The sequence below is a fragment of the Temnothorax longispinosus genome, chromosome 4 (genome assembly GCF_030848805.1).
Source record: "Temnothorax longispinosus isolate EJ_2023e chromosome 4, Tlon_JGU_v1, whole genome shotgun sequence".
Classification (NCBI taxonomy): Eukaryota; Metazoa; Arthropoda; class Insecta; order Hymenoptera; family Formicidae; genus Temnothorax; species Temnothorax longispinosus.
In genome coordinates, this window is record NC_092361.1 from 2,104,409 (window position 1) to 2,128,329 (window position 23,921).

General features: G+C 38.1%; 3 protein-coding genes across 7 annotated transcripts; 1 reads left to right on the forward strand and 2 right to left on the reverse strand.

The window, feature by feature from the left end:
• The first annotated feature begins 565 nt into the window (after positions 1-565).
• On the forward strand, positions 566-3,818 carry LOC139811289 (dihydrolipoyl dehydrogenase, mitochondrial). Of its 2 annotated transcripts, none has more exons than XM_071775470.1 (7): positions 566-840; positions 1,332-1,617; positions 1,698-2,064; positions 2,132-2,476; positions 2,588-2,679; positions 2,806-3,131; positions 3,404-3,818. In XM_071775470.1, the coding sequence occupies exons 1-7, from the start codon at positions 712-714 to the stop codon at positions 3,467-3,469; spliced, it is 1,611 nt and encodes a 536-aa protein (XP_071631571.1). In that variant the 5' UTR covers positions 566-711; the 3' UTR covers positions 3,470-3,818. The 2 variants fall into 2 exon arrangements, with proteins under 2 accessions (XP_071631571.1, XP_071631572.1); XM_071775471.1 differs by having other exon boundaries at positions 568-756.
• Positions 3,819-6,591: 2,773 nt separating this feature from the next.
• Positions 6,592-10,519, reverse strand: LOC139810952 (prostaglandin reductase 1). Its single transcript, XM_071774895.1, has 4 exons — positions 10,202-10,519; positions 8,402-8,690; positions 7,835-8,108; positions 6,592-7,315 (listed from the first exon to the last, which is right to left on the reverse strand). Exons 1-4 carry the CDS (start codon positions 10,473-10,475, stop codon positions 6,974-6,976), a joined length of 1,179 nt encoding a protein of 392 aa, XP_071630996.1. The 5' UTR covers positions 10,476-10,519; the 3' UTR covers positions 6,592-6,973.
• Positions 10,520-10,743: 224 nt separating this feature from the next.
• Positions 10,744-23,461, reverse strand: LOC139810951 (HEAT repeat-containing protein 5B). Of its 4 annotated transcripts, none has more exons than XM_071774892.1 (34): positions 23,168-23,461; positions 22,756-22,941; positions 22,419-22,630; positions 22,191-22,338; positions 22,000-22,110; positions 21,738-21,921; positions 21,504-21,664; positions 21,061-21,310; positions 20,848-20,991; positions 20,515-20,765; positions 20,297-20,408; positions 19,959-20,211; positions 19,758-19,867; positions 19,491-19,654; positions 19,050-19,082; positions 18,559-18,633; positions 17,897-18,454; positions 17,627-17,816; positions 17,357-17,526; positions 16,952-17,273; positions 16,601-16,867; positions 16,332-16,513; positions 16,003-16,248; positions 15,646-15,865; positions 15,272-15,544; positions 15,010-15,172; positions 14,813-14,928; positions 14,439-14,723; positions 14,128-14,364; positions 13,771-13,922; positions 13,481-13,694; positions 13,360-13,374; positions 13,100-13,245; positions 10,744-13,034 (listed from the first exon to the last, which is right to left on the reverse strand). In XM_071774892.1, the coding sequence occupies exons 2-34, from the start codon at positions 22,882-22,884 to the stop codon at positions 12,858-12,860; spliced, it is 6,270 nt and encodes a 2,089-aa protein (XP_071630993.1). In that variant the 5' UTR covers positions 22,885-22,941; positions 23,168-23,461; the 3' UTR covers positions 10,744-12,857. The 4 variants fall into 4 exon arrangements, with proteins under 4 accessions (XP_071630993.1, XP_071630992.1, XP_071630995.1 ...); XM_071774891.1 differs by having other exon boundaries at positions 13,348-13,374; XM_071774894.1 differs by lacking the exon at positions 19,050-19,082 and having other exon boundaries at positions 13,348-13,374.
• Between the last annotated feature and the right edge of the window lie 460 nt (positions 23,462-23,921).

Here is a 23,921-nt window from a genome sequence, read left to right on the forward strand (position 1 = left end):
GTATTTCCTTGTAAGAACAATTGTTCGTTCGCTTCCCAATAAAAGTATCATTTTGCTATTTTTATGTTAAAGATGACTCTCGACAAACAAATTTTAACAAAATATAGTTATATATATTACTTAATCATAACATCCATCTTGTATTTCGTCGTTCGAATATCTTGTATTGTATATTCTAACTGAATGTACATACAATTTCGAAAAGGGCACATCTCTGAAAATTAAAATTTGTCAGGAATTCGCACAAAAACGACGTGCCCTTTTCGAAATTGCCCGTTCGGTTAAAATATTCATAACTTTCCCGATTCTCACCTTACAATATCTCGGCCCTTAATATTTGACGACAAATGTAAACAGCGATAAATTCTTTTAATCAATAAAAGCGAGTGTGCCTCGATAAGATATTTCTTTTTTACTTGCTCGTCGTCGATTATTCCAAAACGGTGATTATTATCGCCGGTGATTATTATAGCTTGCGGGGTGAAAATCGATGAACTAACGCCAGCCGCTTGACGGGATCCCTGGCGCCATCTCTCGGCGTGATCCTTGAACTAGGTGCATTCAACGACCGCGTGAGAATTATCGGCACCCCCCCGCGAGGCGAACCTGTCGCGATAACCGGTATACGGTAGGCCTTTCCGTTTCACTGCCGCGAATCTTTTTCCCTTTGCATCCCTCCCGTTCGGGGATTCGAGGTTGTGTTTTGAAAGTATGATGCAAGCCAGCATTTGGAACTTGGTGACCACGTCGATCAGGGTAAGTCACGGACGACCGGATGATTCACGTAGGACGATTGTTTCACTCGGACATCTCTTTCGTAACGTCTCGTCGCCAGGCCAGGTCAGCGTGGTTATCTTTTCAGTCAATTAGTGAGAATCTTTGATGATCATGCCTGAAAAGATCTCATCAGTTGTATCTTTAGATTCTTAAGAAATCCTCGGAATTTCTGTATTATGCATAATGGCAGCTTCACGGATTGGTTATGTCATTGCTTTCTCTGTGTTGGTGACGTTGGTGTACCACCGAAATCTGTCCTTTTCAGCTGTTCTCCGGTAACACCTTCTGCACTCAAAATGAAATTTTGAAGAGAAAAGGAAAAATATTGAATGAGAACAGAGAAGGCGTAGCTGAATAATGACAGAACGATAGCACAGGATGATAAGAGTTTTTAAATAGACTTTTAATTTTATTTATCATCATTGATATTTTATATTAATTTATTTCACATTCATATCATTTATATTTCCTTGTTCTTGAATTGTCAACAGTTTTCCTCGCCAAATGTGTGCAAATGCTGTAATATAATTTCTTTTCTTTTCGTTTCCTTTCAGCCAACATGCATAAAGCGTGTTCTACCTGGCATAACAAGTACCCAGCAGCGCAGGTACGCCAGTACGCTGGACGCAGATGTAGTGGTGATCGGGTCTGGTCCGGGTGGATACGTAGCTGCGATTAAAGCCGCGCAATTGGGCATGAAGACCGTATGCGTGGAGAAGGACCCGACTCTAGGTGGCACGTGTCTCAATGTTGGATGCATTCCGTCGAAGTCACTTTTAAACAATTCACATTATTATCACATGGCGCACAGTGGAGATTTAGCGAACCGTGGAGTTGTCGGTGAGTAACCTGAGCTGGACGAATTCTTTTGTGGGAAGTGTCATGTTATCGCATACTAAAACACGGATGATTCTTTGCAGTATCGAATGTTCAATTGAACCTCGAAAAGCTCATGGAACAGAAAACGAACGTGGTCAAAGCCTTGACCGGCGGTATAGCGGGTCTGTTTAAGAAAAACAAGGTCGAGTGGGTCAAGGGTCATGGAAAGATCACAGGCAAGAACCAAGTCACTGCCCTAAAGCCTGACGGATCGGTGGAATCTACTATCAATGCGAAGAATATTCTGATAGCGACCGGTAGCGAAGTCACGCCTTTCGCCGGCATCGAGATCGACGAGAAACAGGTTGTGTCCTCGACGGGTGCGCTGTCGCTCAGTGAAGTTCCCAAGAGGCTCATTGTCATCGGAGCTGGAGTCATTGGATTGGAATTGGGCTCAGTTTGGCAAAGGTAGTGCGCTAAATTCGCTTTCAACGCAAAAACTCGTGCACTCTCGCTAAAATTATTATTTTTGCAGACTGGGTTCCGATGTAACGGCCGTTGAATTCATGCCGACGATCGGTGGCATGGGCATCGACGGGGAGGTCAGTAAAAGCATGCAGAAGATACTCGCGAAACAAGGACTGAAGTTTAAACTGGGAACGAAAGTCACGGCTGCTAGCAAGCGTGGCAATGAGATCATGGTTTCCGTTGAGGACGCAAAGGACTCCAACAAAAAGGAGGATTTGGCATGCGATGTGTTGTTGGTGTGCGTCGGCAGGAGGCCGTACACGCAAAACTTAGGTCTGGAAGATCTGGGCATCGAGAGGGACGAAAAGGGAAGAATACCCGTGAACAATAGATTCCAGACGGTAGTGCCTAGGTAACTATGAAATTTAAATCGGAATTGAACTGTCATTCGAATTTAAATCCCTCCAATATATCTGTGATAAAATATAATTTCGAATAACTAATTCCGTAATTAAATTCACAGTATTTACGCTATCGGTGACTGCATTCACGGACCAATGCTGGCTCACAAAGCTGAGGACGAGGGCATAATCACAGTGGAAGGTATTGCCGGAGGTAAGTGTCAATCGTAATTTAAATACGATTCATCATCTCATTTTAGTGCTACAGATACAAATACGAACTTGCTTCTTTTTTTTTTTTTACTTAATCTGATTAAATGTGGATTATCTTGCGATGCAGGCGCGGTTCACATAGACTACAACTGCGTGCCGAGCGTGATATACACGCATCCGGAAGTGGGTTGGGTCGGCAAGACGGAGGAAGATCTGAAGAAGGAGGGCATCGACTACAAGGTCGGCAAGTTTCCGTTCATGGCGAACTCCCGAGCGAAGACGAATCTCGAGACGGACGGCTTCGCGAAGGTACTCGCCGACAGCAACACGGACAAGATCCTGGGCGTGCACATAATCGGACCGGCTGCGGGAGAGCTCATCAACGAGGCGGTTCTCGCGATGGAGTACGGCGCCAGCGCGGAAGACGTTGCCCGCGTATGCCACGCACATCCAGTAAGTATTTATTAACGTCAATTGTATACTAAGCAGCTTCATTTTGCACATGACATCTTTCTACGATTAATTCTCTACGTCTAGAAATTTCATGCAAAAAAGAAAGAACAGATTAAAAATAATCTCTAATCATTTAAGTCATATCACTTAGTATATTTGACTGTTAAGGTCTCACTGAAATTGACTTTTAAACTAAAATTGAGAAAAAAGATTTAAATAAATTATTTTATCGGGCATGTTTTATGACACGCATTTCCTCTTCTTTCTTTCAGACGTGCGCCGAAGCGCTCAGAGAAGCTCATCTGGCAGCCTACTTCGGCAAACCTATCAACTTTTAAATTTCTATGGAGAATAAGCGAATCATCACACTTGTTAGTCTATATCCTAATTGCGTTTAGCACTAAACGTGCCTGTCTTCTTTTAAAGTTTATTGAGATAATACATTTCGCGGACAGACACGTTTATGCTCCCCGCTAAACGCGTATATGATTTACGCGGCCCTATTGACTTCACATCGTAGCCTGGATCTAGTCTACGTATCAACGTACATTGCGCGAACCGTAGCGCGTTGTATAAGGGGGATTACGATTGTAAATAAAAGCTGGAAGCCATTATACGCAGAGATATAAGTTTATCTCTGGTGATTATTGTATTTATTAAGAATAAACGAAAGATGCGGCATTATAATATATCTCGTATTCTTTAAATCGTTCCAAAAGAAGATAAAAAGATATATATACATGTAAAATATAACATAGGTGAAAAATAAAGAAAGAGAGTGAAACAAAAGTGTGCAACAGAGAAGGCTCTTGAGCAAATTATAAAAAAAAATAAATAAATAAATAAAAATCCTTGCGCGTCAAAACTAAAAAATAGATTGTTTGCTTAAATTTTATCGAGGGTTGTCTCCATAAATTTTTATTAAAATTGACTTGGTTCAAATTAATCTTTCATATTTCTAGAAAGAAATGAACATTTAATTGCAATCGTAGATACATTTTGCATTTCTTTTGATTATAAAATATACAAAATAATTTTTAATGACTCGGTCATTGTTTCAACGTTATTTGTTTTCGCTTGCTTGATTACTTGATAAAAAGAGATGACTTCTACGACGTCTCTTTTGTGCTTGCGCATTTTATCAGAGAGAGAGAGAGAAGTTTGAGAATGGACTTGCCGGCATTTTAGATAGAACCCGTCCACTGGTATCTCTATGTGCACAAAATGTACATTGATATTTCGCGCGATTAATGCACTTCGCGTGTTCACGATCTTCCATCTGAAAGATCATAAAAATTATTAGAAGAATTTATTTGGATAAGAGGTTAGATGGGAATTGGATTTTTCGGGATCGGAAACCTCGGTAAAATCATCTGAAGTAGCAGAAAAGCATGTTAGGCAAGGAGGTTGTTACAGAGATATTCCGAGCGAAGTTTGCCGCCTCGTATCGACCCCGCGGTCATTGGTCAGCGCGTGGAGGCCTGCAGCCCCTTCTGGTCGTACCTTGATTGGTCGAGATCGTATTGCAACCTCCTTGCTCAACATGCTTCCCGAGTAACAGGAGCCATTTCTGAGGAATTACAGACGACTGCAAACTCGAGAATTCTAGATTCTCGCTTTCCATGCAACTTAAAATTATTCTCCCCCTTTTTTTATGATCTTTCAAGCGTCTTAACGAATGCATAATATATTTCTCGCTATTACTTAATAATAAATAAAAATATTAATATGAATTGTTTAATAAATTAGTAACGCATTCATTAATTACATTTGCTTATCAAGAGACACGATAGTGTCTATAATTCACGCGTGTAGCGACGAATATCGCAAGATTAACGATAAAACGATAACAAATTGAAATTAATGGTATAATTTTTGATGCAAATGATGAAATATACCTTGAGATTTTATATTTTTAGTAAACAGTTTGTTCTATTAATTAATAAATATAAATTAAATATTGCAGGTATACGTATAACTAATTTTATAAGTAAAAGAGAACTTTTGTATATCGCTTTTATGATCGGTTGCGAACAAAATTGCCTTCTCGTTGATTAGATAAATCACGAATATCCCAATAGTGATTAGCGTTAGATTTTTGGCAAAATACATTAAAAATATTAACAATACAATGCTCCTGCCAATTCGTATAGTATAATTCTCTAAATAAAAAAATAAAAAGTTTCGGAACGCTATTAAATAAAGAAAATCGACGGAAAAAATTAAATTTTCTGAGTGGGGGGCATACGGATATAAATAATTCTTTTTAAAAATGTCATTATGTTGACGACATGTGCCATTCAATGAAATGCATTCTCTCTCGAACAAGATTAGAGGATAAAGAGTTTTAGAATTTAATGCTGTCGCATAAGTAATGCTTATAGCCAACGAGAAAGAGATAGCGTGATCGGACGACGCTCGGCGGGAAGATAGAAGCTTCGAAATGCGGCAAACTCGACGGAAATCTCGTTTGAGATATAGCATGATTCTTGCATTAACTATATATAGCAATGTTAAGATAAACGTATTTTTCGAGATTCGACCATTGTCGTCCGTCGCATTTCGGAGCTTCGAGTTTCTCACCGAGCGCTATATAAGCAATAAAAAGTTTTAGAATGTTGGTGTCAAGCCCCTTGCACAATAGGCGATAGCGATAGCGATAGCGACAGCGACAAAGTTGCCGACAAAGGTATACATAGGTTTGTCGGCAACCTTGTCGCTGTCGCTATCGCGCTATAGCCTATTGTGCAAGGGGCTTTAAAGTGCGATCGACGAGAAAAAAAAGCTCCGAAAAACCGCGCGAGACTCAATGCAATTTTCAAAAAATATCGTTAAGTAAGTAACATACGCGCGCGACAGAAAATCCATGAACGAATCCATACCGAATCTATAACTTTGAAAAACACGAGATATTAAACGCGCAAAATTTTTTTAAACTATTAAAATTTGTAATATATTTCTCTAATCTCGGGTAATCGCGGTCGCGACTAATAAATTAAACAATATATGACGCGTTCGGTAAAAGGATATATGAATAGGTAATGTCAAATACATTGACATAGAAGTTCGGGTAGGTATTAGAGACACCGCGGAGGGATTATAATTTGAAAATATAATGTTAATTATACATATATACGTATAGAATAATTATGTCAAAAATTTAAATTATATAAATCCTGAGTACATATAGCTACACGTAATATTATGTAATATTACATTATTTAATTGAAGTCTAATTATATGTAATAACTTTCTTATTTATTACATATAAGTGTAGAGAGGGAAAACATTGCTAAAATATGAAAGATGTTTATAAAGTTGTCTTTCAAAATTAATTTTCTATTTTATGAAATAATGATCGAAGAATTAACAAAATAATAACAAGTTTATATAATAATTTATTATTAGTGTCATTTTATAGGGTAATAGGAATTTTTCTCACGGAAAAGAAAAGCACAAAGATTTTATAAAATATTATTTATTGAACAAAATTTATATTTTATCACACGTTACAATATAAAAAATTATCTAGATGTCAATTATAATGATATATATAATTGATATATATATATAATTTTTTATAGTCTTGGTTTCTTTTATTGTAAAATCCAAAGATACTACAAATTGCTTGACAAGTAAAAAGAACTGGCTATCTTTCTACTAGATATAATTTATTTTTGAAAACGAATGCTTGATAATTATATATGTGTTAATTAATTCTGGCCTTTTAAATGTCTAAACGCTTGATCAATATTAACAAATGCAGTTATGGAATTACGAGCGAACGGGAATATATATAAGAAGTATTAGCCGATCACCAACGACGATCGCGACGTTGATGTCTACGCTTGGACGATCGCTTTTCCGATGTTCTCGCCGCGCAACATGCCCATGAACGCATCGAACATGTTCTCGAAGCCTTTTGTCACGGTCTCGCGGTAGTGGAGCTTGCCCTCGCGTATCAAACGCAAGTTCTGCATGATTCCCTCGTTCCAACGATCATTCCAGCGTGTAACAACGAAACCCTCAATCTTCAATTGGTTGAACACTATCGTGGGTTGCAGGATCCCGCACTTGGGCAAGGACGAGGCGTCCGCGTCGTAGCTCGAGATGCTGCCGCACACGGCTACCCGGCCGAATTGCCTCATCTGGTACATGACTGTGCTAGAAATCTCTCCGCCAACCTGCAAAGTTAATTAACAAAGTTTCGGCTCAATGCTAATCACAGGAGAGAAGGTATAGTTTCTTTCAATCGGTTCTAAAATGATATTTTAACACTAAAGCTACCAATGCAGTTAAAATAACTATAATTAAATTGAAAAGTTAAAATAATTTTAAACATCTGTAATTTATATACATTTTCTGAGATCTTCTATATGACTTTCATCACAATGATTAAATCAATCGATTTATTTTTCCCTTTATCCCTTTTTTCAAAGATATATGTATAGTATATTTAAATAGTAAAAACTAATCGTAATAATTTGTTAATAGTTCCACTGTTAACAAATTATTACGAAACATCAGACCTTGACAGATTGTACCATGATAATTTTAAAAGTTACAGCAAACGATGATCTTTGACGTTTTCGCTGAGAAAAATTTTGTCAAGGAGTTATTGAAGTAGATGAAGGTTGAAAAGCGATGATCTATGCACGTATTTAATTGAGCGAAATAAAACGCGATAACTTATCAACGCGTACGTTATCGAAGTAGCAATCCACGCCGTGCGGGGCGGCTTTGCGTATGCTGGCCGCGATCGGCATGGTCTTGTAATTGATGGCGGAATCGAATCCCAATTCCTCGGTGAGCCACTTGCACTTCTCGTCGGAGCCGCATATACCGATGACAGTCAGGCCCAGATTCTTGGCGATCTGGCCTACGTGCGAGCCGACCGCACCTGCGGCTCCGGTGATGACGATTGTTTCGCCGGGCTTCGGTTTGCAAATTTCCATCAAGCCGAAATATGCTGTGTTCCTGCAAAGAGAGATTTCCGTGTAAATAATTTACTGTATGTATTTTTTTTTCTTGTTATCGACATTGGAAATGTCTCATAAAAAAAAATTAATTTTTATCTCGAACAGGAATTCTTATTTAATACTGGCACTGATTTACATAATTTAAATAAAGCTCAAAGTTCAAGTGCATATAAATATTAACTCAGAACCGTGTTTTATGTTTTTATGTGACGATAAGCAAGACGATAAGCAAGTGCATGTCATTTATACAAGGCGGATATTCGTGTAAACATGTTTGCGAAAATTGTGTACCCCGGCATTCCCAACACGCCTAGGCCGAGGGACGCCGGCAGATCGCCTATGTCCGGCAAAATGTACGGCTGCTGTAACGCCGTATCATCGACGACATTCGGATTGACTATCGTATGAGTTCTCCAACCCAGGCTTGCGACGATCTTTTTGCCGACCGGAAAATCCGGGTTCTTAGATTCTATGATCTTGGCGACCTGACCGCCGATCATCGTGATCCCGAGCGGGAATCTTTGCACGTACGGTCTCATGTATGGGTCCACAGAAAAGTATTCGGCTTCCACGAGATATTCTGAATAAAAAAAAAATGATTTTATCAAGAGATAATTTATTATGGCTAATAAAATTAATTTAATATCAATAATTAAGAGAATAGATCGATTACTGATCTCAATTTAACTATTAATATTGGTAAAGTATTTATTGTTATTATTATATTATTATTATTGTTATTATTATTATTTAAACATATATTAATAATTAAGTTAATTATTTAATCATTAATATTATTACTGACTTATATCTCAAAGTAAAAATAGAATTATATATTTTGAATGACATAAGTACCATTTTGCTATCGTCTTCATTTTTTAAATGCTAAATTGTCTCATTCTTCCTTATCTATGTTCTGTGATAGTGCATATGGCATTAAAGGTCAGTTCTCACTATCGATCAAGTCACCGTCCAGTCACGATCCGATAAAAATTCGCTGCCATTAAATTCAATGCAAACTCGAAAAAGCATTGAATTTAATGGCAACAATTTTTTATCGGACCGTGACTTGACCGCTAATGAGAATTAATCGACCTTATAATTATACTTCAAAACTAAATAACAACTTAATGTAAACTAATTTAAATTTATGATTACTTGCACTTGAGAATTATTTGTATATTTTGTATAGATAATCCATAGTCCAGAAAATTATATATTACGGCAGAAAATGTAAAGAGAAGACAAAAGTCGAGCAATTCGCTGATAGTCTTACAATCCATTACAGAACGAAATAATTCGTTTATCAAAAAATTAATACTATATCAATAATTATGAAAGTTATATCTTGCCGATGCGCCTCAAACAAAACATATATGCATAAATTACTTGCGCTATATAAATTAACGCGCTTTTTCGATGAAATATTCAATATTATTCTAAATTCTAAGTTCTTATCGCAGTAACATCATTATACGATCGATTATTGTGCGAAATGTGATTCGTCATCGTGCTTATTTGCCTTGCTTACTCGGAATGTCGTATATATATTTTTTTAAATATAAATATTAGATATCTCTCCTACCGACAACACAGTCATATAAACTAATCAATAAAATAGGTAATATAATAATACTTAATTGTCTAATTTCAAGCTAACAAATGTAAAAAATTCACAATTAACTTATAACAGATAAATTGATGAAAAGTATAATATAAAAGATTTATTAAATTTTGATAACTGTACAATCTCACACAATAGTAAAAGATTAAAAACTCTCAATCTCGTAATTAAATTAATAAATTTTCGTTATAATATATGAATGTTTAATATTATAATTAATGTATAATCGTCAGACAAACAAATATTATATTAACATGATAGATATAAACTTGGTAATTTATAACAAATGAAAGTTTCTTTGTAATTCATTTTTTTCTCTTAGAGAAGAATGTTCGTGCAGAGATACAGAAAGCGTAATAGGATAATCACACTTGCATGCCAGTCACACGCTTATAATAACACACTCGATGACACGCTCACGGACACATATTCGCACAATGTTGTGACAATTACGTAATTCCTCTTACCTCCATTCTTCAACGGCGGCAGCTCTTCTTCCACCAGTTTTAAATCCGTCGGTTTCGCTTCGTTCACGAAATGACTCACCACCACATACTTTCTCGCCTTCACCATCTCGCGTAAATGCGTCGAGAACTTTCGGGTCCAAGGGCTCCTTGTGTTCAATCTCGTTGCTGTAACGTCGTTAACGTTGTCGCGAAAGGGACAAGCAATTACGGTCGCGTTGAAGTGATGCCGACCCCACGACAGCTCGCGCTGCACTACTTTGAACAGTTTGAACATGTTCTCTACTACGATCGTCTTTATATTCACACACGAGCGGTTTGAAACGCGCGTGCACGCACACGGTAGGTAGAATTTCCCTCTTATCCCTCTTACAGTTGAAGAGGGGGAACCAGTCTGACGAAGATTATCAATACCAGTTGTCCGGCTCGGGAACAGTTTGAATTATCATATCTAATCAACGATATTCTGCGAGATAAGCGCTAAATATATATATATATAAAGGTTTGTATACTTATCACTTAAAAGACAATAGAATACGGTTAAGTTAACTTATCTAATCAGCTATTTTTATTTTCGTCGAAACTGCAGCAGTTATGTAATACAACGTTATGTATAATTGTACCATATTCATCGGAGAGGATTCCAATCAGAACGCGACTTAAATATACATGGAAGTTCGGTGGATCAGATACAATAACACTATATATGTAGTATGAATGGCCGTGCTCTCTTCGGCACGCAATTAAAAGTTTACAAACAATCTCAATGGGTCCCTAAAATAATCATACAAAAATAGTAGAACATCTCTATCGAGCACATAATCCATTTCACATTTATAATAATTCGTCCTGGTTTACTTTCACAAAATTTATTCGCGGCGCTACGTCAGATCTACCGCAATTGCAATTCAAACTCAATTATGTACAGACATCGCGAAACTCGCTACGCCGAACTTCAAATGGAAGTTGGAAATGGAAAGATAGTTTTGTATTTTGCGAACCTAAATCTCTCCGGTATAAAAAAGAGGAAATCTTCAAGAATTCAATTTCACAATTAATAATAATAAATTATTAATTGTAATTCCCGTCGATTCTTTCTACCTACATCTCTTTTTTGGTGACACCGTTGCGCGATTACGAAATCGCGACATCGCGATAAAGTTTATAATCCATATAAGAACATCCGTGCTGCAACAACAGCAATCTAAATTTCTAAACGTTTGTATCTAATCTACGTGCTCGTCTATTGTGATTTTTCTAAGACGAAAACGCAACACAATACGATCAATGTCAAATTCAAGGGAAGATATTGTTCGCTTCCTGAATTATGGCTTCTAATTTCAATTTACATACACATACATTTATGTTACGCAGTTCATTCTTCTTTTTCGTTCACGTCGGGCTACAATCTAGCGCGTTTAAAGATCAAATACAAAAAAATTGTTGAATTTTACAAATCGTTTCGCTGTAATGCCCAGCATTATACGGTATTAATTTACCGAAGGCGCTTCTCGTGGATCTTATTGCAGTCTAGAAAAAAAAAATCATTACAAAGTTTCTGATATCACAAAAAAAGCTCGGTATAATTCGATATGTTACATCAGACATTCGTTCGATAGAATCGCTACCCCATTACTATCCTCACTCTAGTTACGCAAAACTAATACATGTACATATGTCTTCTCTGCCTGCATCTGTGTATTAAAAATCGTTAAATAAAAACGTAGCGGGTTATCAGTCTTCCTGTCAGAAGAACGTTAAATATGTTCTTGATTAAAACAGTCTATACTTCAGATTGATCTTTAATCGTCCGTTTTATGGCAAATGTTTTCCCAAGGAAACCCATAATTATAATTTATTAATAAATAATTCTATCGATTACACGGTTAGTTATACTAAAAATTATTTCAAAGTAAAACTTCTGAATCGTGGATTAATGATCCGAATGAGCACGGAAATATCTATATTATATTATCTATATAACTTATTTTGTGCATATATTCGCAGTCATTTAATTTTTAACACCACGCCTCTCATGGAATTAAATTGTTGCTTGTTATCTTTTATAATCCATCGAAATAGTGAGGTGAGAATATATGTATATCAACATCTTTATTTGCATCATTGAATAAATTAATAATCTCTATGTTGTAAACTCTACGCTAAATTCTACATATGTATATATACAATTTGAAAGTCTGATATAAAGTTATCTTTTTGCACTTTGAAAAGCATAATAGGAAAATCAGGAACGTTATTGTACTTGGCAATGAAGAAGTTAAAGTGGGATGAAGAGAAGCAAGATATAAGTATCATTTTATAGTAGCGATTAAATTGATCGTCCGACATCATTTTTCCATCCACGTCACCTTTGTCCTATCTTTTTTTTATATCCGTCGTCTAATTTCTAATCCTTTTATTTCTAAGTACAGTCGAGTACGATTTTCTAACGGCGAAATATCACTTTATAATTATCACGATGCTAAGAAGTTGTAAACAGTAATTCGATTTTGCCTGATAATTGATAATTGTTGGGTCGAAATCGCATTAACACGATCGGGTCTACGACAAAATTGCTAATATCGTTATTTACGTTAGTCTTACGAGGTTTTAATAAATTATCTTTTATTTCTTATCTGCAACAGATACGATCCCCCTTTTAGTTGAAGTTGGAGAAATCGGTTTTTAATTTGATCGACGGCGCGGATATCTTGATCTGCGGTTTCACGGGATCAACCGGCCGGATGTGCCGCTGCGCCTGCTGATGGCTGGTCCTTACGGCGTTCTCCAATTTAATTTTCAGCTCGGTAGACTGCGACATCAGTGTCTTAAATTCCTAGTGACATAAACAATGATTGGATATACTCGTGTCATTCGGAAGATATTTTCGAAATATTGTACCTGCGGATACTTCGGCCCGATCTTATTGAGCCACTGAAAACTCTGTTGATGGAGGCTCGCTTGATACTTAGTAGCGTGTTGGAGCTCGTCCCCTTCCAGCAAGTAATTGATCAAAATCGGCACAAGTAGAGTCAGCATTTGAATACCTGGTGATTTTATGAAACGTGTATGTTAAACTCAAAAAATGTACAGTAAATGATTAGTAATTGATTGGCGCATTAGAAAATTAGATTATGAAGACCGCACACCTTTCCACACACCTTGTAACAAATCTCCTGTAAGCGTGTAACACATATTGTATTAACATTTCACGAACTAAATATATATATATATAATTCAGTACTAAAAGTTTCTTATATAAGTTCAATTAGAATGACTTACGATTAGAGAGATCGGCGAGACCTATGAGGGCTTCCACTGTGCTGACGCACTCCAGCGTAAAAGTCAATTCCATGTCGTTTGTCACCTGCTTGCTCTTGTCGCTGTACAGGTATTCTACCAGTCGTGGCGCGAGCGCATGGATGTATGGCGTACTTACATTACGTTCCGGATGCAGAAATATCGTTCTTAACGTTTGCACGCATTTCAGCCTCACCTAGATGCAAGATTATTCGATTATTTTTAAGATCAACAATTAGGAATAACATTTTCTTCGCATGTCATTAGCTCACCGTTAAATTTTCAGACTGGAACGCGTGACGAAAGTGATTGATGCATGGAAATTGTAGATTCGGAGCGCTCACCACATCCGGCGACGCGTGGAGTACGAATACTGCGATACCTAGCATCATTGCCACCTCATCCATCTTAGTTTCGTCACTGCCTGTAAAAGCAAAGTAGGCAAAATAAAAATAAGTAAAGTATATATATATATTAATTTCTTTGATTATTATGATAGATATTTTATATTTCGACACAAGGAACGCGCGCACGACATATATTTTATTTTGATTTCTGATAATTTATAAATAAGAGGTATGCGTTTATAGTTTAATGTTCCTCCTCCATAAAAGATAAAATTAACATACCTGTTTTGGCCAGATCTATAATCTTGGCAAGCGCGCTTCGCAGTAATCCCGTCCATTGCTCTTGACTCCTGTGATCCCGGGCGTATTTGTTACTGATGAGACTCTTGACGCAGTGTAACGCAGCGTGAACCGGCGTTTCCGAACCGGCTTTCGTGCTATCGTTGTCCGTACGCACCGCGGTTTCGCGTATCACGCCCGTTGCCAAATACAGCAGCGTCGGGAGAATTGCTACTGCGCCTTAAGAAACATGATAAATTGCTGTAAAACTGTTGATTAACAATGTTAATTATATAAACGCTTTGCGAGGGTACCTTGCGGAGAGCATAATGTAGGGAGAGATTCCATTATATTGAGGGATGATGCGATCAGCTTGCCACTCTTTTCGGACGGTACGTATCCTTTCTGAGATAATATGGCAGTGGCACCGCCGGGATTCGGATTCAACGCTGGTATCTGTCGCACCAAGAGACACAGGCATACCTCCAGGACAGCAAACACTAATGATGAGCCTGGCGTAAGCTCGCCGTTTTCTTCTCCCTCGCCCAGCAGATCCAGTTCTGACGTTTCAGTGTTTTCTTGATGCGCCGATGCATTATCTAAACAAAAAAATACACATGTTTTTATGTATGTATAATATGTATTATTTTTATCAAATTTATTGAGAATAATTTCGGAGTCCGCGTACCTTTGAGTTTCAATTTTTTTCTTGCAGCAAGATCTTCCTGCGCTGCTTTCATCACTTGCTTCAGCACTTCCATCACTATCATTTGGATGACATAACTCTCTCGTGTTAAAAGCAATCTTTAAAGCAACAAACATGTCGATATTAATATTACGCGATAGAGAAATAGATTGCGTATTTTCGTATATATGTGAAAGTACCTATGAAGAACGTTACACAATTCGATAGGCAAGGAACGATCCGTGATAAAGACTTTACGCGCCCATGTTGAATCGAGTAGCGTGTACAACGCATTTAAGCATGTCTTCATATTTTGCGGGGATTCGGAAGAGCGAGGGCTGCACAAAGCTTCCATGCATATACCTGCAAATAATTATAATAAAAGATAAATGTTGCATAATCATATAAAGTAAATCATGTTGATATACATACAAGTTAATGTTTTATATATTAGATACTTACCAAATAACAAGTGAAAACGTTCAACATTCGTGTTAGTTTTACAAGCAGTAGCTTCATCGTTGTTATTATTATTGTTATGATTATTATTATTAGCAAGATTCGTCGTCGCCTTATCCTGGTTGCTGTCTTCCATTTCAAATCCTCTCGCATTGAGCCAGAGGGTCGCGGCGTGGAGAATCGGCGCCCATGATTCTACGTAGTGTGGACGCGCGGATTCCATCGTGTCTGTCGTATAAAAGGCACCACCGTCATGCGGCAACTGACTGGAGAATTCTGGGGAGATAGTCATAATGATAGTTTCAATTATCGTTATTAATGTTAACACACAGTTGCTTACATAGTTTTACATTAGATTTCATTATATTCAATAATACCTGGTGGCAAAGAGAGCAATGCATGATCTCTTAAAGCGGATAGCCAATGTTGGCTCAGACTCAGAAGCTCCGGCTGAACGAGACTCAGCAAACTTTCGCTCTGAAACTCGAATTCCCCAAAATCCTCTTCGTTGGTTTCGTCGACTTGATTCGCGTTTCGATTGGTCGTATCTTTGCTGTTCAATGCAGATCCGTCTCTTATCATCGCAACTACATACACCTGTTAAGAAAAATCGTTAATCAATTTAATTTTCTTTTTTTTCTTCATAATGCTCAACAATGAAATTTGCTCAGATATCTCATATTTGCTTATACTATTTCTACATTGAATATGAAAAAGAATATTTTTTTATATACCTCTGCCCATGCTTTTAAGATCGCCAATCTCTCCAGCGTCGACAAGCTCTCATTGTACAACTGCGGCCGAGTTTTACCTTCTCTCAATTTTTCCAGAGATGACACGAGTAACTGATGCACTCTTCGTAGATCATTGAGATCCCTAGCAACACCGCTGCCGATCCATGCGCTGCAAGCCTCGCAGGCTGCAGCTGTAACGTGCGACGGTGTTTCCGCGGAAAATGCTGGTCTTAAAGCAGCTCCAACCTTTAAACAAATTCATATTTAATATAAAATATAACAATCATTAAATACAATTGTAAAAAAATGTAGAGTGAATTGAGACACACTTGTGCTTGAAACTGCTCCAGCAATAAGTGTCCGGGAAACTCCGGTTCGGGAACTTTGGCGAATTTATCAATGATCTCTTGCAAGGTTTTGAGACCTTCGAGCCGCAATGGATCGCAATCACTCGTCGCGGCCATGAATGCCATGCGCACCAAGTCCGATAAATGTAATACCAGAAAATCTCCTGTAAAACCCCCATAAGAACGAGTATTAAAAATCAAGGAAAGCCTAATGACAGAGACGATTACAACGTTAGCTTTATCAATCGTACCTTTTCCCTTAGATTGTTGCATTTCTTTGGCCAAGGCGAGATCAAAGTGCGCCTGCTTGTCACTCATACAAGCCGCGACAATGCGTCGTACGCATTGCGCCGCGAAGACTCTCGTTGGCCACCTCGGTGTGATAGACGGTCGCTGTTTAGTAGACTCATCGGCGTGGAACTCAGCCTGGTCGTCGTCACCCTCTGCATCCGCTGATTCGTTATCAGCGGCACTATCCTCTGCATTCGCCGCGTTGCCTTCTTCGATCGTACTCGATTCTACGTAATAAAGCAAAATATTTTAGCAAAATACTTTCCAAAAAATTTTTCATCAATGATTAATTAGAAAAACTTGACTATTACCTGAAGCTATCGTGAGAACGTCTTTGCACAGTGACAACCATTGAGACAGGTTGTCGGCCGCTAATATGTGCAACATGCTCGTTAAAGTATCGTGAATATCTTTGATTAATTTACTATCAGTTTCTGTATCCAGCATACTAAATAACACGCCCGGAAGACCGGTCTCGGTAATAACGAGGCCTTCTACCACGTTAGTGTCTCTGCTTTCATTAGCCAGGGTCATTGCATGCTCGCATACTTCTTTCGCTTCGCGCTGAGCGAGTTGCCGAAGACAGGATATCGCAGCTTTACGTAGAAGTAAGTGATTGCTCGATAGGGTACGCTATAAAAAAATAATCAAATAATCAAATAAATTAATAAAGATTTTATGATAAATGAATCTTTAAATGCTTAAAAAGGCCTTACGCATAATGTAGGAACGAGAGAAGACAAATTGACGTGTCTGGGTGCAAAGAGATGTAACTGTTGAAGGCAGCCGGTCGCTTCAGCTTGAACGAGTGGGTCCTGATGATCCTGCATAATGGCACACGCGCACAAAAATGACGACCGTGCCATGCAAATTGTTGTCGTGTTGCCTGTAAAATAAATTGTTCAACGAGTTATTTTCCGTAAAAACAATAGTCCACTTTTCATCTTTGCAATTACCCTATAATCAGTTAAATGTTATATATCTACCTTGTAATTCTGGCCCTATCGTCGTGATAAGCGCCGATAAAACCTTTCCGATACATTGATGTACATCGATGTAAGAGTGAGGAACATTTAGAAGAAGGGTCAAGGCTAAGGATAACGTAGGCTCAACGTAGCCTCTGAACATTGGTCCACCGGAATCAGCTATCAGAGCCAGAGCGTGCAGCGCCCAAACCTTAAAAAAATGTATTTTATAATTTTTTGTCAAAGTTGATACGAAGACAAATAAAACGTGACAGCATGGCAATATCTTACTTGCACTACGGGAGACGAATTATCCTGAGCAAGTGCGAGCAGGATGCTGACGCTAGTGTTGAGATGCTGGCTAGAGCCCATTCCGCCGACATATTTATGAAGGCAGCCTAACGCCAACGAGTGACCGGTTCTGCTGGCGACGTCGCGAGCAGATTTCAAACGATCAAAACTGGTTTGCGCCAATTCCGCGGTGAACTTGGGATCGGAGATCACCTGAGCCATTCTACCAACCGCTTCTCCCGCCGCCCATCGTAGAATAGGGTTGCTGCTGACCAGCGTGCTGATGATAAGATTAGTGGCGGATTTCTTGACGTCTTCCTGCCCGAAGCCTGTTTTCGCCTCATTGAGGCCCTTCAAGCCGCTCAAAACTGCCGTGAACACATTCATTTGTATTGCTTCCTGCCTTCCGGACTTGGTGTGCTTTATGCACTCGCTGAAGTGATCCAACATCTGCAGTCTGTGCTTGTTTGCTACACGTGGGAATATCTGGCCGAATAACGCGACCGATAAGTCAATCACTGCTACACCCAACGGCAGAGGACCAGGGATCATTTCAAACTGTAATCATATGCAATAAATTTGTATTATAACTTTATCCGTATGTTTATAATTCACAGCAATTTATATTATAAAATTTATATGGAATGGTTACTTAAACTTACGTGTGGCATTGGTCTATAAAGGCAGCATGTATTATGTTCCAATGCCCCAGATCCCGCAGCACTATTTGGTTGGAGCTGAAAGAAAGATTGTGAATTATAATAAAGTACGAGTTTGAGATCGGAAAAAAAGTAAAGCTGTATCATATAAAACCTAAAAAAAAAATAGAAATAATTAATACAGATAAATATATATTTTAAAACGAATAAAACATAGATTGTCTCAAACTGACGTGAGTAAAACATTAAATAATAACTACTATGTGCAATATATAAGCTATCCGATGTATTCCAAATAAGCACGTTAAAAACATAAAATGGTACATGTATATATACTAACTAATAACATAATAAAATAGAATAATATAACATCAAAATGAGATGCACATAAAAAATCTATAATAATTTTTATAAGTAGTTTTATACATACAAACATAAATAGAAAAAACAAAATAAAAAAAAGTAAGGCACACTTTACAGAACACCTTACTCACATGTTCCAAATCTGCCCTTCTGTTTGGTTCCATCTAAACACGAGGATATTTGCAAGTTAACGCAAAATTTACATTTTATAAATTAAAATTGCAAGAATATATATTATTCTTTCTATTTGAAATTAGCTAAATATTATATAAAACATGAGTTGCGCAAGTATAAAACAAGTTATATATACAAAGATTTCAAAATACGTGTTTGAATTATTGAATCATAATATTTTATTATTGGATGTTAGAAAGAGTATGAGTTGTGCATAAAACACGCAAAATTAGAATTAGTCCGCCGAATTAGTAAAAAATCAGTTTTATTAAAGCGATAATACTTTCATAAGTTTTCAAACGAGATCAAATAAACAATGACTCACTCACTGAAAACTCACGAAGATGTTATTTACGAGAATAAAAACCATATTGCGACATATATAGAAATTAACTCACCTGATCTTCTATTGTACGATGATCAGTCTCTTGCAGCCATGTACCAAGAATTACCGAATCGTTAGCGTGGCAAACTACACTCAATAAAGAAGTAGTTGTGTTCCCAGGATTATCCGTAAGCGTGAACTCCGATACCAACATTCTCAGAAGATGCGTGTAAGAACCTGTGTGATATCACCGATCAGATAGGCAACAAATTGAAAACCGAGGAGTAAAATATAAATGGTAGATTTTATATTGTTTATATTCATAGTATATAGATTTTACCTTCAAACATTTGTGGTGGTAGCAGCAATAACGTTTCGTATAAGCGCAAACGAACCATGGCCGCAGGAGCTTTCAATTGTTGACCATAATTCTTCAAAACAGGAGACAAACTGAAAAAGAGATATATCCAAGTTGCAGAATCGGTACTTCAAATATGTTTTTTGTCATATTGTATAAAAATAGTATATCAATATTTATTACTTCGTCAGCATTGCCAGAGCGGATTCGATCGGTGTGAGTAATCGCCGTGTAATGTCGTCATTTAAAAGTTCCGGGCAGTGCAGCAAGAAGCTATACATAGCGGACAATGCGCCGGCACGTCCCTCCAAGGTCACTTGCCACGTAAAAGCGTCGCCGCGAGCTTTTTCACTCTCGAGTTCCTTGTTCGAGCGTGGGAAGGAGTTTCTCCATAGAAGCAACATTCTCGGTAATAAACCCTTCACTACTGCCGTACCTGTATACATATAAATTACACATGCACGTGTGGCTCACTCTTAAATTAATATTCATCGTGAAATAAATCGTTAAGATATTTATACCTAAAGTCATTATCGCTCCTATCAAGAGCCATCCTGCGTGCGTGCGATTTAAAGATAAACGACTGTTCTGACTTGCGCTTCTCAGAAGTTCTTCCGCTGTATTGAAAATTATCTGAAAATCGAAAGCTTGATAAATTAATTCCGCATGATTGGCATGATAAAGAAGGGTAATATAGCTTAAAATATAGTTTAAAGTATAGTTTAAAAAGCATATATACCTTTCCCTTAGTATGAGGGACTCCCAAAGGTGACAGACGAACGCTTCCTAGCACCGCGGCAAGAGCACTGCTGTAACCGGCTATGGCTTCCGGTGAGCTACGCATATTCTCAATCCCGTCGACGCAGCGGTCGATCAGAGGTGTTATTTGACTCGGCACTGCCACGCATATGCATCGTAAGCACCAGGAAGCCGCTAGTCTAGCCGCTTGACACGGATGCACCAGGACGGCCATTATGGCATCGATTAGACCTGCGATAAATAATTGTATCGTTCAAACCAACTGTTTCTATATTAAAGAAACAAAACATGTTTCAAATGCCCGAATACGTACTTAGAGATTGATCGGATAACAAATTCGTGGCTGTGGTACCTAATCCCAATATCAGATTTCCCATTTCTTGTAGCGCACACACTAATAAATGCTGGCTGAATAATGTTTCCTGATTGCAATCTTTGGCGTTTTCTGGACTGAAATCTGGTAAGAACGCATCGAGATTACGGGCAAGTATATATTAAATATTGACGCTTGAAACATTATTCTTACCGATGGAATTCATCTGCTTTAAGATAATATGCGCTATTTCTTTGCAAGCAGCTGCCTGAGCGCCTTCTCCTAACAATTTGCCGATTGTACCGCGTAATATGAAATTCACGCATTTGCGCGAGTATACCGCCTCAACGTGCGAGCTAGCGGCTTTCGGGTTTGTAACCAGGTCTAAAACGTGCGCAATTAACGTGCCGATATTTCGTTCCAGCCAAGTACCGCCTAACATTTGAACGAACACCACGTATGCCTGTAATAGCGATCATCAAATGTTTGCAAGATATTTTATCATGAAAAATATACCCTTTAATCAATTGAAAGCTTTTTTGACTTGATAAATAGGAAAAACGCTTTGCTTTCTTAAAAAATAATACGAATATTTTGTTGCATAATCACATGTAAATTTGCATGCTGAGTATAGTTATACGTCTGTGATCACTTACATGTGTTACACCAACTCGCACTTCTCTATTTATGCTGGAGCTTCCTTTTATTATCTCGCCGGTTCCTTTTAAGAAGCCGACGCCACCTCTTAAAAATCCAGACATCAAGATATTTAACACCTCTTCAAGCGATGCTTGTTTAGCACCTTTATTGTGTGCAACTAAAAGCACAGAATATACGCGTTAGAATAAGGTTTGGATGTATAGTTTCATAATGTATTTTCGCTTGTATACCTGTAGGATTTTTTATCTTGGGTGAGGGAAGCTGTGTCATTGCCACCAAAGTGCCTAGTAATTTAGCGACGGAGCATCTCACTTCGTAATTTGAACCCTCGAACGCCCGGAAGCACAATGTTGCGACGCTTTCGATTTCGGTCGTATACAAAAACGGAGCGTGATTTAACATCTCCAACAAACACTGTATACACAAAAGTGAATTGTCGTTAATTAAAAAAATAGGACACACATGATCGATTTCTTTCATAAATATAAATACCTTAGCAGCGGCACATCTTACTGCCATCACTCTGTCAGTTAGATAATGCCTCGAAACTTTATATATCTCCTTATGCACATTGGTTATCGCGGATCCCATTCCAGCGCACACCTTATTATAACAAAAATATACGTTATAATCATAATTTTATCTAAATAGTTAAAAAAATTTTAATAAGATCAATTCATCACCTTTTCTAGCGTATGCATAATTTCTATCCGCGTCTGTGATTCCGCCGAACGTAAGGACTTTATCAGAATCTGTACAGTCTCCTCGTATGACCTGCCCATCATTCTTCCCAGTTTCTCGTACATGCATCCCACACAGCAAATGGCAGCTCTAGAGAAACGACACGTATATGTATACATATGGTGCAGCATTATTGATTACCAACGAAATTAATAATAATCAGTATTCACAGTTTCGTGGGTAGAAAGCTTGGGGAATCGTCCTTATTCCTCAAGATATCGTTGCACTTGTTGACAGTATCGAAGAGCAGGAACGTATCGCCCACGCTGAACAAAGTTGCCAGACATCTTGCAATGAGACGCCGGGTAGGTGGACCAGGTGCTCCTTGCATGTGCCTGGTCAATTGTTCCACCAACTTTTGCTGGCATCCTTTAATATCACTCTGCGAATAAGATTTACCGCAATTAGAAATTTATCATGGGTATATTATTATACAAGTAACTTCAATCATATATCTTCTTGATCACGAATTTGACAGCTACCAACGTCAGGCTTTTGAATCGATACCTTTTGGGCGGCAACCAGAACCTTGTCCAGGAAGCGTAGCCATTCGAAGATGAAGACCGGTCGCTTAGCCTCCGGGATTTGATTAAGAGCATCCTCGTTGAGGGTCAGACTATGACTCAACTCCATCATTGTTTCGAGTAAATGCACACACGCACAGGCTGCTCTCAAATATCACTCAATCTCCTCCTACAATGCAATCAGATTAAATTCTGTCCCACTTTACAATTACCAGCTGACGACATACGGACTTGGACTTAAAGTTTAAAGGAAAATGTATAGTGTATCAGGGATGTTATCAGCGCCTTCAAGGGCGTGTTTGTCGCGTGTTATCGCGTTCTAGGGCGAATCGTACGGATGTACGGTGGCGAGGACGCGATAAGACGCGATTAGAATGCTCGGCTGATATACGCACCGTAGGAAACGGCGGTCCAGGGTCCAGGTGTCATCACTCGGTGGGCAGAGACGTTTTCATGGCACCTCTCGTTCCTCGCGGGACGTCACTCCGTGTCACTTTCGCGCTCGTGCAGATCAGCCGCGTCGCGACGACAGCATCGTCCCCGGCGTCGTCGTTATTCAACGCGAAACTCCGAATTGTCGCAACGACGAAAGATACCTCCTCCGTGCGGATGACAAATTTTGACGTAAAGGTTAGGACAGATGACAGATCGGACTGGGTCACTCCGCGTCTGGTGGCGCAAACGCGGTGAAGTCAGCTCCTTTTCAGGCCACAATGCGACGTTTTGTTTTTCACGGCTGACGGCGACTTTGTAATTCTATTTTAATACCTTTTATCGAGCGATACCTCGGCATTTATATTTAGTAAGATGGATAGAGTAATTAATTTTTATCGTTTAAAGCAAAAAGTAAAAAAATGAAATTAGAGACGAGTTATATAAATAGAAATTTTTCGGGGTAAACGTAAATTCCGCCGATTGAATCAAATCGTTGATCAAAGTGTCAGAATTTCTCGCGAATAAATCACTAATTATGATAATTTAATAATTATTATTAATAATCAATAATTTATTACAATTATTAAATATTAATTATAATTAATATGTTTAATTTATTAATAATTAATAATTAAATTAATTATAAGATGCGTTGAATTTTCTCGACATCCGAATAAAATCGTAAAAAATCGATTATCGCGTTGCGATAGAAAG

Bases quoted from the DNA above. Each gene is read 5' to 3' on its own strand.
- LOC139810952 (XM_071774895.1), bottom strand. From the start codon at position 10,475: ATGTTCAAACTGTTCAAAGTAGTGCAGCGCGAGCTGTCGTGGGGTCGG. The intron at 8,109-8,401 runs GTACACAATTTT...CTCTCTTTGCAG, and splicing joins GGCGTGTTGGGAATGCCGGG to GAACACAGCATATTTCGGCT. The intron at 7,316-7,834 runs GTACGCGTTGAT...TTAACTTTGCAG, and splicing joins TGGATTGCTACTTCGATAAC to GTTGGCGGAGAGATTTCTAG.
- LOC139811289 (XM_071775470.1), top strand. From the start codon at position 712: ATGATGCAAGCCAGCATTTGGAACTTGGTGACCACGTCGATCAGGGTA. The intron at 841-1,331 runs GTCAGCGTGGTT...GTTTCCTTTCAG, and splicing joins ACGTCTCGTCGCCAGGCCAG to CCAACATGCATAAAGCGTGT. The intron at 2,065-2,131 runs GTAGTGCGCTAA...TTATTTTTGCAG, and splicing joins TTGGGCTCAGTTTGGCAAAG to ACTGGGTTCCGATGTAACGG.
- LOC139810951 (XM_071774891.1), bottom strand. From the start codon at position 22,884: ATGATGGAGTTGAGTCATAGTCTGACCCTCAACGAGGATGCTCTTAAT. The intron at 21,922-21,999 runs GTATTTATATTT...TTGTGTATACAG, and splicing joins TAAGATGTGCCGCTGCTAAG to TGTTTGTTGGAGATGTTAAA. The intron at 14,724-14,812 runs GTACGCGGACTC...TTTTTTGTTTAG, and splicing joins AAAAAAATTGAAACTCAAAG to ATAATGCATCGGCGCATCAA.